Here is a 16,880-nt window from a genome sequence, read left to right on the forward strand (position 1 = left end):
CTGTGGTTTGAAGCAGTAACCCACCAACTCAGGATTTAAAGGGTAGTGCATACAAAAGCATTTCACAGTAAGCAACTCTCAGCTTCAGTCTGCATTCAAATTCATATTGCAAACTCCCTAAACCAGAAACTATGTGTCTTCTGCTTGTTTAATACTGAGGATATTGACACCACTCAGTCACAAAGTATGAGAATGGTAGTTGGCAATGCATTACATTAAAAGCAATACACAAGTTTAAGGGCTACTTCTTGGGGAATTCTGCACAAAATTAAAAATTCTGTGCACAATATTTTAAAATTCTGCAAATTCTGCATATTATCTGTACAATATAATCAAGCTGGTTTCAATTATTTTGGTCATCTATTTAAACTACAATACAATGGATGGAGAATGGGACTGGGGAGCATTGGAGGAAATCACCAAACCCCCTTTCTCTAATAGTAATGGAGCTCATGTTGACCCCCTTAACTTCTAGTTATTAGTCAACAAATATATGCAGCCATATGCTTAGTGTTACATCATAGGCAACTGAGGGCTGGGGAATCAAACTCTCAATTTATACTGGCTACTGACCATCTCAAAAAAGGTCAGTAGCAAACAGTTCATGGAGCACATTTTGATAGGAAACTTTTTCAGTCCAAACATTTAGACCAATTCTAATCACTAAAGCACCATAAGTATTTATAAGGCCACACTGTCCTTTACAATAAGGCTCCTTTACATCACCCTAGCAACGTAAAGGAGCCTTAAAATTTTTTACACCTGTTTTATAGTCCTGGGGGAATTCACTAAGAACAATGGGAACAATTCATTAAGCAGGCAGGCTGCTACATTCTGCTCTGCCTGAGGGAACAGAGCCTGCCCCACGCCTACCTCTTCAGAGACACCTCAAAGCCCTACCCCTCCACGCCGAGTGTGCCGCAACAGCGAGCAAGACGGACAGTCTCTCTCTCTCTCTTTCACACACACGACTGCCCAGCCCTAATCCCCCCTCGCCCTGGCGGTGATTTATGTCTCTACTGGCTGCCCTGGCTGCCCAAACCAACCTGCCTGCACTGCCAGGGATGGGGCACAGGACCACTCTTGCGGCTTCCCTTTGCTTCCCTCTCAGGAGTCATTTTTCTGCAGGGAAGCAAAGAAATCTGTGGGGAACATGAATTCTGCACAAGCGCAGTGACGCAGAATTCCCCCAGGAGTAAAAGGCAACAGACTTACTCAAGGCTATATTCCACCAATGTCTCATTTTTTACTCATTCACATCAAACATCCAAAGCAGAGATCTTAAACTATTATTTAAAGAAATGATAAAAGACGTGTAAGATGTTGGCCATTGCCCTCACTGACCAGAGCACCTAAGCCTCCTCATTCCCAATCCTGTGCTTTAGCTATTGGACAACGGTGCCTCTTATTTAATATAAATATATCTTAATATGGTGAATATTGTGCACTGTTGGTCAAGGAGGGTAATTGTAGTTGTAATTTGCCTGGCTTGATGGTTTGGTTTATGGTAAATGGCACAGTTCAGTCATCTGGTATTTTTTCTTGCCATGTACTTTGCACAATGTCTAGGACACCTTCAATATATGATACACTTTCTAGGAAGCATAAATCTAAAGGAGTTAAAAATACAAAAAGTTCAGTACAATCAAAATACTATGTACAAAAATGAGCGTCTGAACATTTGAGTCTGCAGCTAATTTTGAGCACCTAGCCATGGAGAATGAAGAAAACCAGAGTTTGATTAACTGGCTTAGGATAAGAAGAGAGTGTCAGGTGAGGCTTGCAAAACTGCACTGTAAGCTAATGTACTTGCTTGTTTTATGTGTATCTTAGAATCATAGAATCATAGAATATCAGGGTTGGAAGGGACCTCAGGAGGTCATCTAGTCCAACCCCCTGCTCAAAGCAGGACCAATCCCCAATTAAATCATCCCAGCCAGGGCTTTGTCAAGCCTGACCTTAAAAACTTCTAAGGAAGGAGATTCTACCACCTCCCTAGGTAACGTATTCCAGTGTTTCACCACCCTCCTAGTGAAAAAGTTTTTCCTAATATCCAACCTAAACCTCCCCCACTGCAACTTGAGACCATTACTCCTTGTCCTGTCCTCTTCCACCACTGAGAATAGTCTAGAACCATCCTCTCTGGAACCACCTCTCAGGTAGTTGAAAGCAGCTATCAAATCCCCCCTCATTCTTCTCTTCTGCAGACTAAACAATCCCAGTTCCCTCAGCCTCTCCTCATAAGTCATGTGTTCCAGACCCCAATCATTTTTGTTGCCCTTTGCTGGACTTTCTCCAATTTATCCACATCCTTCTTGTAGTGTGGGGCCCAAAACTGGACACAGTACTCCAGATGAGGCCTCACCAATGTCGAATAGAGGGGGACGATCACGTCCCTCGATCTGCTCGCTATGCCCCTACTTATATATCCCAAAATGCCATTGGCCTTCCTGGTAAAAACGGAACACTGCTGACTCATATCCAGCTTCTCATCCACTGTCACCCCTAGGTCCTTTTCCGCAGAACTGCTGCCTAGCCATTCGGTCCCTAGTCTGTAGCTGTGCATTGGATTCTTCCGTCCTAAGTGCAGGACCCTGCACTTATCCTTATTGAACCTCATCAGATTTCTTTTGGCCCAATCCTCCAATTTGTCTAGGTCCCTCTGTATCCTATCTCTGCCCTCCAGCGTATCTACCACTCCTTCCAGTTTAGCATCATCCGCAAATTTGCTGAGAGTGCAATCCCCACCATCCTCTAGATCGTTTATGAAGATATTGAACAAAACCAGCCCCAGGACCGACCCCTGGGGCACTCCACTTGACACCGGCTGCCAACTAGACATGGAGCCATTGATCACTACCCGTTGAGCCCGACAATCTAGCCAACTTTCTACCCACCTTATAGTGCATTCATCCAGCCCATACTTCTTTAACTTGCTGACAAGAATATTGTGGGAGACCGTGTCAAAAGCTTTGCTAAAGTCAAGAAACAATACATCCACTGCTTTCCCTTCATCCACAGAACCAGTAATCTCTTCATAGAAGGTGATTAGATTAGTCAGGCATGACTTTCCCTTGGTGAAACCATGCTGACTGTTCCTGATCACTTTCCTCTCATGTAAGTGCTTCAGGACCTGCATTCAGGATTCTTTGAGGACCTGCTCCATGATTTTTCCGGGGACTGAGGTGAGGCTGACTGGCCTGTAGTTCCCCGGATCCTCCTCCTTCCCTTTTTTAAAGATTGGCACTACATTAGCCTTTTTCCAGTCATCCGGGACTTCCCCCGTTCGCCACGAGTTTTCAAAGATAATGGCCAATGGCTCTGCAATCACAGCCGCCAATTCCTTTAGCACTCTTGGATGCAACTCATCCGGCCCCATGGACTTGTGCACGTCCAGCTTTTCTAAATAGTCCCTAACCACCTCTTTCTCGACAGAGGGCTGGCCATCTATTCCCCATGTTGTGATGCCCAGCGCAGCAGTCTGGGAGCTGACCTTGTTAGTGAAGACAGAGGCAAAAAAACCATTGAGTACATTAGCTTTTTCCACATCCTCTGTCACTAGGTTGCCTCCCTCATTCATGAAGGGGCCCACACTTTCCTTGGCTTTCTTCTTGTTGCCAACATACCTAAAGAAACCCTTCTTAGATACTGACATCATTCTTAAGTTGGTCTCCTATTACCGAGGGCAACAACATGTGAGCGAGTGACAAGGCAGCATACCAAGCCCTTCGGAGATAATACCACTTGTCATTTCAAGGTAACCTACTTGGCCATCCAAAGAGTGGCCTTAGTTATAAAGGGAGGCAAGTACTGCCCAGTACTTCTGACTGGAAGAACGGTGTGTCTGGAACAAAGGGCTCTGGGATGTGTTAAAAAAAAAGAGAGAGAGAGAGAAGAGTGAAAGGAAAAGTGGGTAAGTTGGTAAAACTCTCTGAATTAACATGTAGAATTTGGAATTATTTCCAGAGTTTGAAGAACAGCAAAAAGTTAAAACTAGGGACCCTGTTGCATGCCACACAACCCCAAAAATCTAATACTATTCTAGTTTAGATATTAAATACTGAAAGACATTTTACAGAACTAGTAGCATTCACATGGTGCCTTGCATCTTCAGAGCAATGTAGAAATAGTTTGGGGACAGTAATGTTAAAGGTTCAATTTAAAGTGATGCTCAACAATTAATTTTTTTACACATTTTATACACTACAATAACTCGGTCAGATTTAATCCTAGGAGTCAGGTGGTGGACTTTCATTGTAAGTTGGGTACATTGTGTTTTCAGATGACATGCCAGGTACAAAAGAGTACCCAGTTAAGGACAAAGTAGCAGCATCAATTTGCAGTCTCACTTTGTCCATTCAATGCAGGTTCTTAATAAGTTTTGCACAGAACCTTGGTTTTTCCAAGAGACTATATGAATTATCAACAAACAAACTGCCCACAGTTCCTTTGCACACAAATATCAATTAATCCCATTAAACAGCATTTAGCACTGTAAAATGTTTTCTCCATCCTTTGGACACAAAAAGTTTTACAAAGGTGAATAAGCATTACCACCTTATTTCACAGCTAGGAAAAGCTAAGGCACAGAAGTCAAGACATTGGCCATGGTCACAGCAAGTCAGTGGCAGAGCTGAGGAATAAAAGGCAGATCTGCTGTTTCCAGTTTGAAGCCTGAGCCACTATAACAGGTTGCATCTTACCAAACAAAGCAGCAATACTAATGTTTTAATGCATTTTAATACAACCAAATGCAAAGTTATACTGTCCATCTAGGAAAAGGGAATGCAAGCCATACCTACAGAATGAGAAACTGTACCCTGGAAAGTAATGACTCTAAAAAGGATTTAGGAGTCAGTGCACAAACTCAACATGAGCTCAGACTATGACATGGCAAAAAGGACTAATGCGCGATCCTTGGATATGTAACAGCAGAGTAGTGAATAGGAGTAGGGAAGTGATTTTACCTCCATATACAGCATTAGTGAAAGATACTGGAATAATGCGTACAGTTCAGATGTCCACTTCCTAAAAAGGATTCTGAAACATAAGAGTGCAGAAAGGAGCCACAAAAATTATTCAAGGTAAGGCATTTTCTCCATCCACTGAGAGATTTAAACAGCGCAATCTATTTAGTTTATCACAAAGATTACTGAGAGGCAACATGGTTACAATCAGGGTGAATTGATTTAAATTAGTGATTTTTATCAACAACTTTGATTTAAATAACTAATTTGAATCAATTTTCCCAAAAAAAGGTTGATTCTCATTCACTGGTATCCACAGAATCATACAACGATAGGGTTAGAAGGGACCATAAGGGTCATCTAGTCTAACCTCTGCCAAGATGCAGGATTTGTTGTGTCTAAACCATCCAAGACTGATGGCTATCCAGCCTCCTTTTGAAAACCTCCAGTGAAGGAGCTTTCACAACTTCACTAGGCAGTCTGTTCCATTCTGCTAATGTTCTTACAATTAAGTAGTTTTTCTTGAGATTTAATCTAAATCAACTATGCTGTAGGTTGAACCCATTGCCTCTTGTCCTGCCCTCTGTGGCAAGAGAGAACAACTTTTCTCCATCTTTTTTTAGACAGTCTTTCAAGTGTTTGAAGACTGCTATCATGTCCCTCCTTAATCGCCTCTTTTCCAAACGAAATATACCCAGTTCCTTCAGGCTTTGCGCATATGGATTGCATTCCATCCCTTAGATCATCTTTGTCATTGGTCCTTGGATCTTTTCCAGTTTCTCTACACCCTTTCTAATATATTAGTGACCAAAATTGGACACAGTACTCCACCTGAGGCCTAACCAGACCCGAGTAGAGTGGTGCTATAACCTCCCATGACTTGCATGCTATGCCTCTGTTTAATGCAACCCAAAATTGCATTTGCTTTTTTTTTTTTTTTTTTGCAACAGCATCACATTGCTGACTCATGTTGAGGTTGTGATCCACCACAATTCCCAGATCCTTCTCAGCAGTGCTGCTACCAAGCAAGTTATCTTCCATTCTGTATTTGTGCATTTGATTTTTCTTCCACAAGTGTAGCACCTTACGTTTGCCTTTGTTGAATTTCATTTTGTTATCTATAGCCCACTTCTTCAATTTATCAAGAGCCCTTTGAATTTTAGCTCTATCCTCCCAAGAGTTGGCAACCCCCCCAGCTTTGTGGCAGCTGCAAATTTGATCACTGTGCTCCCTATTCCTACATCCAGATCATTAATGAAGACGTTAAACACCAGACCCACAACAGATCCCCGTAGAACCCCACTTGAGACCTCTCTCCAATCTGACACCATTCCATTAATAGTTACTCTGTTTGCTATTGGTTAACCAAATGTGTGTCCACTTAATGGCAGTTTTGCCAAGCCCACATTTCTCCATCTTACCTACCAGAATGTCATGTGGGACTGTGTCAAAAGCCTTGCTAAAGTCCAGGTATATTATGTCCCTCTGCATTCCTTCTATCCACCAAACCAGTTACCCTACCAAAGAAGGAAATCAAGTTGGTTTGGCATGATTTATTCTTAGTAAATCCATGCTGGTTGCTAGTGATTACCCCTTCATCCTCCAGGTATTTGCAAATTGAATAACTCCCCATGTATTGAAGTCAGGCTGATTGGTCTATAGTTCCCTGGCTCCTCCTTTTCAAGATGGGCAATACTCTTCTCCACTCTTCCAGGACCTCTCCTGTCATGCATGAGTTTGCAAATATTATTGCCAGTGGCTCTGAAATTTCTTCAGCTAATTCGTTCAGTACCCAGTGGTGAATAGCATCAGGCCCTGCTGACTTGAATTCATTCAAATTGGTCAGAAGATCTCTGATGTGTTCTTCACTCATCCTGATCTGCATCCCTTCCCCTTTACTGTTTACGATAACTTTGCTAGTTGTCCAGTCACGTTATTTGTTGTGAGAAGACTGCAGCAAGACAGGCATTGAACAGCCCTGCCTTCCTATCATCTTCCGTTACCAGCTCACCTTCTCCATTGAGCAGAAGACCCACACTATCTTTTTTTCGTCTGACTTATTTGTAGAACCCCTTCTTGTTGTCACAAACATTCTTTGCCTTAGCTTTCCTGATTTTGTCCTTACACACTCGCGCTATTCCCATGTATACTTCCTTGGTGACATCACCCTCCTTCCATTTCCTGTAGGTATCCCTTTAGGTTTTTTGATAGCTAAAAAGCTCCTAGTGCAGCCACACTGGCCTCTTGTGGCTCTTATCTTTCCTCTGCATCAGAGTACCTTGATGTTGAGCCTCTAGTATTACATCTTTAAAACTGCCAGCCCCTTTTGACTCCTTTTCTTTCTAATTGCTCTTTCAATGGGGTCTTTCCTATTTCTCTCAGTTGGTTAAAGTCTGCATTTCTGAAGTTTTGTGTCCTTGTTTTGCTGTTCTCATGTCCTCCATTCCTTAGGATCTTGAATTCTATTAGACCATGATCACTTCCTTCCAAGTTCCTGACCACCTTCATGTTTGCAACTAATCATCCCTGTTTGTCAAAACCAGATCCAAAATGAATGATCCCCTTGTTTCCTCAGAAGGTTGTCCCCTACACATGCTAAGAACTTGCAGGACATATAATATTTTGCTGTAACAATCTTACAACAGATATCAGGGAAGTTAAAATCCCCTATTAATACTACTACTAGCTCAGGTGTGTTAGCTAATCTTGTTATCTGCTTGCAGAATGACCCATCCACTTTCATTATAACATGTACATTTGCAATTAAACATAGCTTTCATACTAAATATGATACTAATTACCAACCAGGATAGTACACTATAGCCACACATTTATTTAAGCAGTTATGCAGCTTACAACATATTCAGATTCTTAAGTTTCACTTCTATTATCATTTCTTATTTGATGGTGATTGATGATTTTTTTATTTTTTATTACAAAGCTCCGTTTGGATGGAAATTGAACTTCAATTAAGGCACAGGAACAGCATTCTAAAGTTGTTTTTCATTAGTTAAAACTAATTTAAAGGTACTGGATACATAAGTAAAGTTTCTCAAAACATGTTTTGCATTTAAAACTGATTAAGCGAAGGTTAACTGATTATCTGCAGTTAATCCATCGATCCTATTATGTTTGGTCACCATAACCTTTAAGATTTTACAACTAGAAGAACTTATCTTCACACCTTATTTTTATTCATGATTGGAAGAGGAAACAAGCTTTCCCTCTTTTTCAGCCACCAACTGGTTTCTGAACTTTGAATAAACTACTCACTGAAATGACCTGAATGAAATTAAGAAAACAGTCTCTCTTCACTGACAGACGAGACTACTCCTAGGCTGGTGTAAGCACTTCAAATTCTGGTTCCAGGTATTTAGCCAGTGAATTCTACCAGTTCAGTGGTCGGGCTTTCTTTAAAACTTTACCAGCAAACCTTGGGATTTTGATACTTGAGAGATTTCTTTTCCTCAGGTAAAAGAGTTAGAACACAGAGTTTAAGGCCAAAAGGGACCGTTAATCATCTAGTCTGACTACCCAAGTTCCCACAAAGCTGTGCGGCTGCCTATTAAGTGTCACACAGGTGCTTAGGGCTGTGGTGGGGAGAGATGCCTCTCCCCAAGCCCTGGACCTGCCGCAGCACCCCGACCCAGCCCAGCATGGAACCTGCCACGACAGGGGGAAAGGCACCCCTCCCCCGGCCCTGACCCAGCCTGGCCTGGACCTGCTGTGGTGGGGAGAGGCACCTTTCCTCACCCCCAGCCCAGGTGCTGCCGGGGGTGGGAAGTCCTCTCTCCCCACCATAGCCCTGGGAAGCCCCACTGAACCTATCCCCTCATCCCCAGCCCCATTCCAGAGCCCACGCCCCCAGCCAGACCCCTCACCCCCGCAACCCTCTGCCCCAGCCCTGAGCCCCTCATCCCTGGCCCTACCGCAGAGCCTGCACCCCCACCCCAAGCCTGCACCCCCACCCTCTGCTCCAGTCCTGAGCCCCGGCCCACACTCCAAACCCCTTGGCCCCACCCCACCACATGAATTTTGTGCACATAACAAAATTTATTCCACACAGTAGTGGGAAAAATTAGAGGGAACACTGCTAATTACCTGTACATCCGAGGCCATTCAATTTCACCCATTTATCCCTGTATTGAGCCCAATAATTTGAGTCAATACAGTGATAAATGGGTGAACGTTTGAAAGAGCAACCATTACATTTTGTTCAGCGTTACAAACAACCTCCATTCCCAAGGTATTAACTCTGAGTTAATACTACTGTACTCACATTTGGTAAATAATCCCTCCAATTTACAGTCACTGTCCTTAAAACCAGGCACCATTTATCTCTATCCCTCACTTTCTCACACGTGCGTGTACACACACGCACACACACCTTGTCAGTTAATAAGAGTTTTGACAGCAGGACCTACATTTTGATTAGCAGTTATACTGCCCCGATCACTGTAGTATTGGAATCTCAAACCATTAATGTACTTATCCTCCACACCCCCATAAGGTAGAGAATTATTTTATCCCCATTTAACAGTCCAGTACCTTAAAAGCAAAAGAATTTCTTTCCTCCCTGATAAATCTGATTATTTGTCACCCAGGACAAACATTACAGACATTCTTATCTTGTGCCGATATCACTGCCACCTTAGGTGCAGTTCGGAGTTCCATATTAGTCATAAGCAGGGCCAGAAACAAAAGGCTTTTAATTTTAACTAGAAACTCTGCTAAACCCTAGAAGGAAAATCAGAGTAGCTTTCTTGCATTTATATAGTCAGTATGGAAAGAAACACTCTCTTACATAGACCAAATACAGCAAAGTGCCCATTTTTGAGAACATGAAGCTGCTGGAACATAAGCACATACCAGAGTGCTTTGCAGCCTAGAAAGTCTAATGGGAAGAGGTACAGTCTTAACTTTATATGCAGAATGACTCAACTCCCTGTATAGAAAGAAAGATACCCTTTCTGGTGTACTTTTCCTGCCCAAAGCAATGCATAGCTATTGATTTCCATGTAATTTAAAGAGGACACAGAACTAAACTGTTGCATAAAATTTAGGGAAAAAAATTCACAACCCAAATTCCTGTCTAAGTTAAGTGACATGCTTTAAAGAAATAGCAAGACATCTGATAGGATATGGTTACTTAAAAGCCAGATAGCTGTTGAATTTATCAACACATTATTATATTTCATCAGCAACATTACATTAAAATACAAAAATACATGCCTTGTGCTGATCAAGCTAACCTGGTTTAATGTAAGGTTGCCAGCAGCCTTTAAGTAAATGGGATAGAGTAGAGATAACCACTGGACATACAGGTACAGCAGAAATACATCAACACTGAACTAGTGTCCCAGCAAGTAGTTAGAGAGCACCATTTCAAATTTCAGACAACATGTAAGAACAAAGACCGTCGGTGGTCAATAATGATAATACAGCATATTTCTTAATAAAAGGGGTGAGTTCTGGTGTCCAGGCCCAACTCCAATTCTGGAAACTTGTCTTTACAAAAAATTTCCATTGCAATTTACATCGTACACAGTGGCCAAAAATTTTAAGTGTAACTAGTGATTTTGGATGACTATTTGTGGACATTCAATTTGAGACACCTTAAAAGTGGATTGATTTTCAGATGACAGATGTTCATCCTTTTCTGAAAAGTCACTCTTTTTTAAAATGTGTCTCAGTCTGGGGACCCATAAACAGAGGTGTCCAAAAGCACTAGTAACTTTTGCAAGTCTTGACCCGTGTCCTTCACCTCCCTTCCTCAGCTGCTGCATAGTGTTAAACAGGCCTTGTGTTTCACACCAAAGGCTGCTGCATTTCATTAGAGAATTAAAAAGTGACACCCCCCACCCACCACACAGGGCCACTGCAATTTTTAATGGCCAGATTTTCCACAAGTCCTCAGTACCTCTTATTATTCTGAATGGGAATAGGGCACTTTTTAGATCTGGACATTGCTGTTTAAAGCTTTTTGAGTTTCTCAGATTAAAGGCATATAGCAGTTTCAAGTCGATGCATCATGGCTCACATAGCGATTTATGCCTTATACCCCTTTGCTGTCTCTTGTGAGTACACCCATCCTAGAAAGAGGGTGTGGGTCTCCACTTCACTCAAGGAAGCATCCTGCAACTCTGCTACTGTTAGACTGGACCCCTAGGCTTCAGCCCCCCTCCTCCCATATTTCACCATGGCTCCTTTAGCAGAGCCAATTTGGCTTGGCTTCCTGCAGGAGTCTTAGAGGAGGGGGAGAGAGAGAAAGTGCGCGCTTTGTAACCAGAAAGCGTATGCAGCAACACAGTGCAGCCTTTTCAAAACAGAAGGTTTATGTATTACCCAACAGGAATACAGTAGTTAGAGAAATGGATTAAAATAACAAGGCGGCCTAAACACATGCATCTTAGCCAAAACGTGCATGAGGTTTAGGTAAGTTCCACTCAGCCTAGAGACCCCTACTCCTGCACTGGGAGAGACACAGGCAGCTCCAGCAGCATTCTCTAAGTGTGTGTCAATCTCACCTCCAGCACTGCTTCCTACTCACCCCCATTTCTCGATAGACAGGGATCTTTAATGGTTTAGCTCTCTCTGATGCTAGACTTGGGCCTGGGACAAAATAAACCTTTTGACCTAGCAGGAGCTAGGCAGATGGGTATCTCCCAGTCAATTGCTCTCCCCATTGTTCTGCTGGTGTTCTCTCTAGAGGTATCTTCCCTTGTCAATGTTTCATTTGTTTTCCCCTAACAACCTCCTGTGATTTAACTCAACGGCAGTCAGACAGAATAATATCAAACAAGTAAATTAAGGGACAAATATATTCACAGAAATACAAAAATCTCCCACATTCTCCACAGTATGTTAGTTTGTTGAGGGAGACTTGGTTAACATTCTGCCACCACTTAACTGCCCCGAAAAATCCGAGCTGGTGTTGCTAAGTATCATTCTCCTTCCTTTCCTGTGCTAACTACATCCATAGACCTATGGGCCCACAAAATCCAGGGGAAGCAAGAGCGGACAGCATGAATAAAGAAACACCACATTTTAAATACAACTTTATACTTCCATGACATAGATAGCAGTGGACCATTAGAGTAAATAGGCTTAACGTCCACAAACAAAAAGGAAGAACTGAAGTAGAGTTACAAAAATATGAGCATGTTCAAAACTGTGCACCTCTTATTTGCTTTCCTAATCCTGAAATATTACTTCCAAAAAATAAATAAATAAATAAAATCAGGAGAGCAGCATTAACAGCTACCATGTTCCATTATTTTTTTAATCTGATAATAGCTTTAAAAATGTAGCCAGATTGAATACTTACAGGGTCTCTTAGTTCGTCATTCTCTCTGAGTGACGTTCGAGGTATTTTCACTGGGATTTCATCTCCACATTCAGTATCTGAAGCATTTGGAGACTCTGCTAAATCAAGGAACTCATCTCTCCTGTGACCTCTGAACCTTATTTTGTCTAACCTCTTTAGCATGTTCAGCACTGCACTTTTCTGCTTTACCTTAACATGACGGTTGGAGTCCCTACAAGAAATAAAAGAAAACAATATGCTTTATTAAATGATTATTATTAAAACATTTGCAGTATGCCTGAATACAAACATTCTAATTACAAAGAGTGCTTTTAATCATTTTTCAAGTGCTTTCTGGTTAAACAGTTATTTATAGAAGGAAACACTTTAGCGTTCCAAGAAGCACTTATTTTCAAGTATGACAGTGAGCAGAGCCTGTTTCTAATAGCTGATAATTGATGGCGACCTTTCCCAGCAGGTACCAACCTGCTAACTCAAGTGACCCACAAAGGATTTTGTTTGTTTGTTTCATTTGGGTTTTCTGCTTTTTTATTAAGTCTATTCTGAGGGTAAATTCACACACATACGGACTTGCGGCAACATCTAATCAAGATATACCACTCCTCCACTGAATAGCTGAGATCACATTTTTCAAGAGACTTACAAATCATCGCAAGAAATTGGTAGTTTAGAGGCCAGCACACTGCTAAAGTATTACTCAAGGACTTGCATAGATACTGCATAGGATTTACTGAAGAAATCTACTAGACGACCAACTGGAATCAAAGACTTCATCAAAATTAAGAGTATTCAACAGAGGCATTGACCTACATTCAATCTGTGCAAGCAGTCATCAGATCCATCTCCAAAACCACCACTGCTCGCTGATCCACACAGAATTCTAGAGAAACAAAGCCTTGCTAAGAGAGACTTCTTCTCTCTTGCTTCTCCAGGGTGGGGGAGGGAAATTAGTCAAACCATTATTTTTTAAAAACACTATTTCATGAAGAAAAGCACTGAAAAAATGGAACTGAGCAAGACACACAGCTAAGAGTTTTCTATAAATGGAATAGTTTGGACATCATATTAACATGTGAAGAATTTGTGAACTCAGTCTTTCATCAAAGACGAAGATATAAGTTAGTTACCATCCATAACATCTCTACAGCTAATGTCTGTTATATTTTAAAACACGGGTGGAAAAATTAACATCTGAGGTTTAACTGCTTTGCCTTCCAGTTTGTATCCAGGCTAAACTTAAACAGGGAAAATCCACCCATTACACTCAAGATATTTTCTTGGTGGGAGAGGTTGATTTTTGAGGGAGCACAATTTAATTCTTAAAACAGATTCAATTATTTGAGGCAGAAAAGTATTTGACTTCAAAAGCTTCTTTTGAACAGGATGCAGCTTGACTCACAAAGCCAAAAGCAAGCATATTTGCTGTTTACTGAAAGACTGGAGCAGGGCAGACTTCCTGGCCGAGCTCTCCTCTTTGTATCAGATAGAAGCCTGAATGTTCCCTCCCAATCCTCAGGAAAATGAACCTCCCCACTTCAAAATCTCCTGTCAGGACTGGAGGCCCCCTGCCCCCTTCTCATGCAGTGTGCCTAATACAAGTTAGCCTTCCTTGCTATCCAACGAGTTTTCCCTTACCTGCCTTGCCCCTACTGTCACCCTCAGCAATGATACACTGCTTGTTCTATTCTTCTTCAGCCTCATATTCCAACACAACGTTAGATAATATTGGGAATACAGATTGGAGAAAGAGTCCAGCAGAGGCCCCTCTTCAAATTCCAGCAGCCTGAAACAATCCTTGCTTTCCCAGCATAGCACCTCAGCTAAAAAAACTGGTCTCTCCAAAGCAGATGTGAAGTCTTAGAAGGCACATAATTTATATCATGGCAAAAGTCCTTTTAGTATGTTGACAAGACTACTGACACATTAGAGATGTGAATTTGAAAGTGACAAAAGTCCCACAGTAACCCCCTTCCATAGCCTACAAGACATTTACCTATTAAACAAATATGGGCTGGGGAGGGCACAGCAGAGAATGGATGTGTAAGAAACCCATGTAACGAGTATTAAAAACATCATCTGTGATTAAAAACAAGTCTTTTCCAAGCTAAGACTTACAGGTCAAGAATCTATGCTACACTAGTTTCATGTATGTTTTGATTCATGGTACACAACAAGTTTAAAGACTGAATTTTTGACAAAAATATTTTCTTTGCATCTGTTAGTGGCATAATGGCAGCTTGATGTTATTTAAATGCAGATTTCTGCATTAGGTATACAATAGAACCTCAGAGTTACGAGCAGCAGAGTTACAAACTCACCAGTTAACCACACACCTCATTTAGAACAGGAATTGCCTAATCAGGCAGCAACAGTAACAAAAAACACAAATAATATGCAGTACAGTACTGGGTTAAATGTAAGCTTTTAAAAAAATAAAGGGAAATTTTTTTAAAAAAAGACATGGCAAGGTAAGGAAACTATTTCTGTGCTTGTTTCATTTAAATTAATATGGTTAAAAGGCAGCATATTTCTTCTGCATAGTAAAATTTCACTTTATTAAGTCAATGCTCAGTTGTAAACTTTTGAAAGAACCACCATAACGTTTTGTTCAGAGTTACAAACATTTCACAGTTATGAACAACCTCCTTTCCCGAGGTGTTTGTATCTCTGAGGTTCCACTCTATTTAAAACATGGTCAGGTTGCTTAATTTGCCACTGTAATTGATATGTCCACCTTTAATTGGGTTATTACCACCTTGGTAATGCAAGACATTTAAAATGCAAGACATTTTAAAAGTAAAATACTAACAAACTTGCTCTGCTGATCAAAATAAGTCTTCAATTTAAATTTTAAGCTCAAAAATAGGCTACCACAAGGTACAAACATTGGCAGGGACCAAAACAGCTTATCAGGCTGATCGTTAAAAAGGAAAGGAAATAGTTCTTAGTCATTTTCCTCTCTCTTTTTCAGGAAAGATGTTACTGGTCAGAAGTATGATTTTTTCAGTTATAAACTGAAAACGGTGGTACAAATTAAAGCAGCATTTTTTTCCAGTACAGGTCTGAAAACTATGGAGAACTCCCGACTTCTGGTTCCGTAATATTGCTTATGGCTACAACCATCTTCACAATTTATTCCTTTAAGAAAACTATGTTTGCAACATTACTAGGACATAAGTAAACTCGGTTTTTATACAGAAGTGCAGCATTGTCTGATTACAACACACCTAGTGTCATACTTCTGCAACTAGCTGCTAAAAAAGTGAAGTCAACAAACATGGCAACACTTAGGTAGACTCCCAGGATCAGCATTATGAATTAGTTTCTCACAGCTTTGGACATCCCAAGCTAGAAAATTAAGTAAGCTTCAGACTGAAAACAAGTCTTCTGCTAAACACTTCGGCAATATTTATAAAAATGGGAGCACAGGTTAGAATTAGATTTACTGGTAAATTACAGATACATTGCAAACATGCACAATAAACCCCCACCCTGCCCCAAAAGATTTGCCATGCATGTCCCAGTCTCCACTGTCAATTTCATACTGCTTCTAGTCATTTTTCCCCCACTAGGGAGCATCAAAGTTGATAGCTGGATTGTGTATGCAGGACTATAGGAAAATAACCTTCTTAAAAAAACAAAAACAAAACCCCACCACCACACAGTAGCAAGCCAGAAATATCTGCTAATATGGAGTTTTTCAGGTGTATATTTATTAACTTTAACACAAAAAAAGCCATTCCTACAAACACATTTTGAAAAATAAAGTCCTCAAAACCAAAGATGTAGAGCAATATTTTCCCCGCAACTATGTAGTTTAAATAGCTTCCCTCCTCCCACCTTTCCCTTTGCGAAGTTAATTCTGGTAACAGGAAACAGATTACACTGCCCATCAAATTTCCACAGCATGACAAAAGGAGTCAAACTCACAATTCTAGTGGTTTATGAGATTTATGAGCTTAATTATCACATTGTTTTGAAATTGTGTCCATTAGATTTTCTTTTATTTACATTCTCATGGTCAAGAACATCTGCATGGTCCAGCAACTAAATTATACTACTATGTAATGAATGGTTTTGTTTTTACCCATTTCTAATTTCTTACCAAGTACCTACAATTCCAGAAACAGGTAACTAGTTCAGTACTGGCTCTGTGGTGAAACATTCCTCCTTACAATTACAATAGACTAGTTTTAGAACATAAGCCCTAGGGAAAAAAAGCACATTGCAAAATAGAAGTGGCAGAGTGTGTAATTTACATGAAAAGTGTGTTCAAAACAGTGTGCTGCAGATGACTCAGTTCGAAGACCTCAGCTGTTCTCAAGAGCAATGAAATTAATAGAGAGCAACAGACTTCTGAATCACACTCAGCATAGTAGGTTAAGGGGGAAAGAATCATGTCACTCATATTTAAGTGATTAAAATTAGGTTCCATTGCTACATTTCACCACCCAGTTAAAAAATTTAGCCCTTAATTCTATCTTACGCTGCCAAGAAAAAACACTCCTGATGCTTTATATTATACTATAGGGTAGTTATTTTATTATCACATCATTGCCACTAAAAGTTTCAAGCTATTCTGATTT

The 16,880-nt window shown here is 40.8% G+C and overlaps 1 protein-coding gene across 6 annotated transcripts in view; it reads right to left on the reverse strand.

The window, feature by feature from the left end:
* Positions 1 to 16,880, reverse strand: part of GRAMD4 (GRAM domain containing 4) — a 146,948-nt gene that overhangs the window by 88,733 nt on the left and 41,335 nt on the right. For 5 of the 6 annotated variants that reach the window (XM_073328371.2, XM_073328373.2, XM_073328370.2 and 2 more), the window contains exon 2: positions 12,295 to 12,505. In XM_073328371.2, coding sequence (XP_073184472.1) covers positions 12,295 to 12,505 — 211 coding nt within the window. Of the gene's footprint in view, positions 1 to 12,294; positions 12,506 to 13,104; positions 13,201 to 16,880 lie in introns of those variants that run through there. The other variant, XM_073328372.2, reaches the window with a different exon arrangement.

The sequence above is a fragment of the Lepidochelys kempii genome, chromosome 1, assembly GCF_965140285.1.
Source record: "Lepidochelys kempii isolate rLepKem1 chromosome 1, rLepKem1.hap1, whole genome shotgun sequence".
NCBI lineage: Eukaryota > Metazoa > Chordata > Testudines > Cheloniidae > Lepidochelys > Lepidochelys kempii.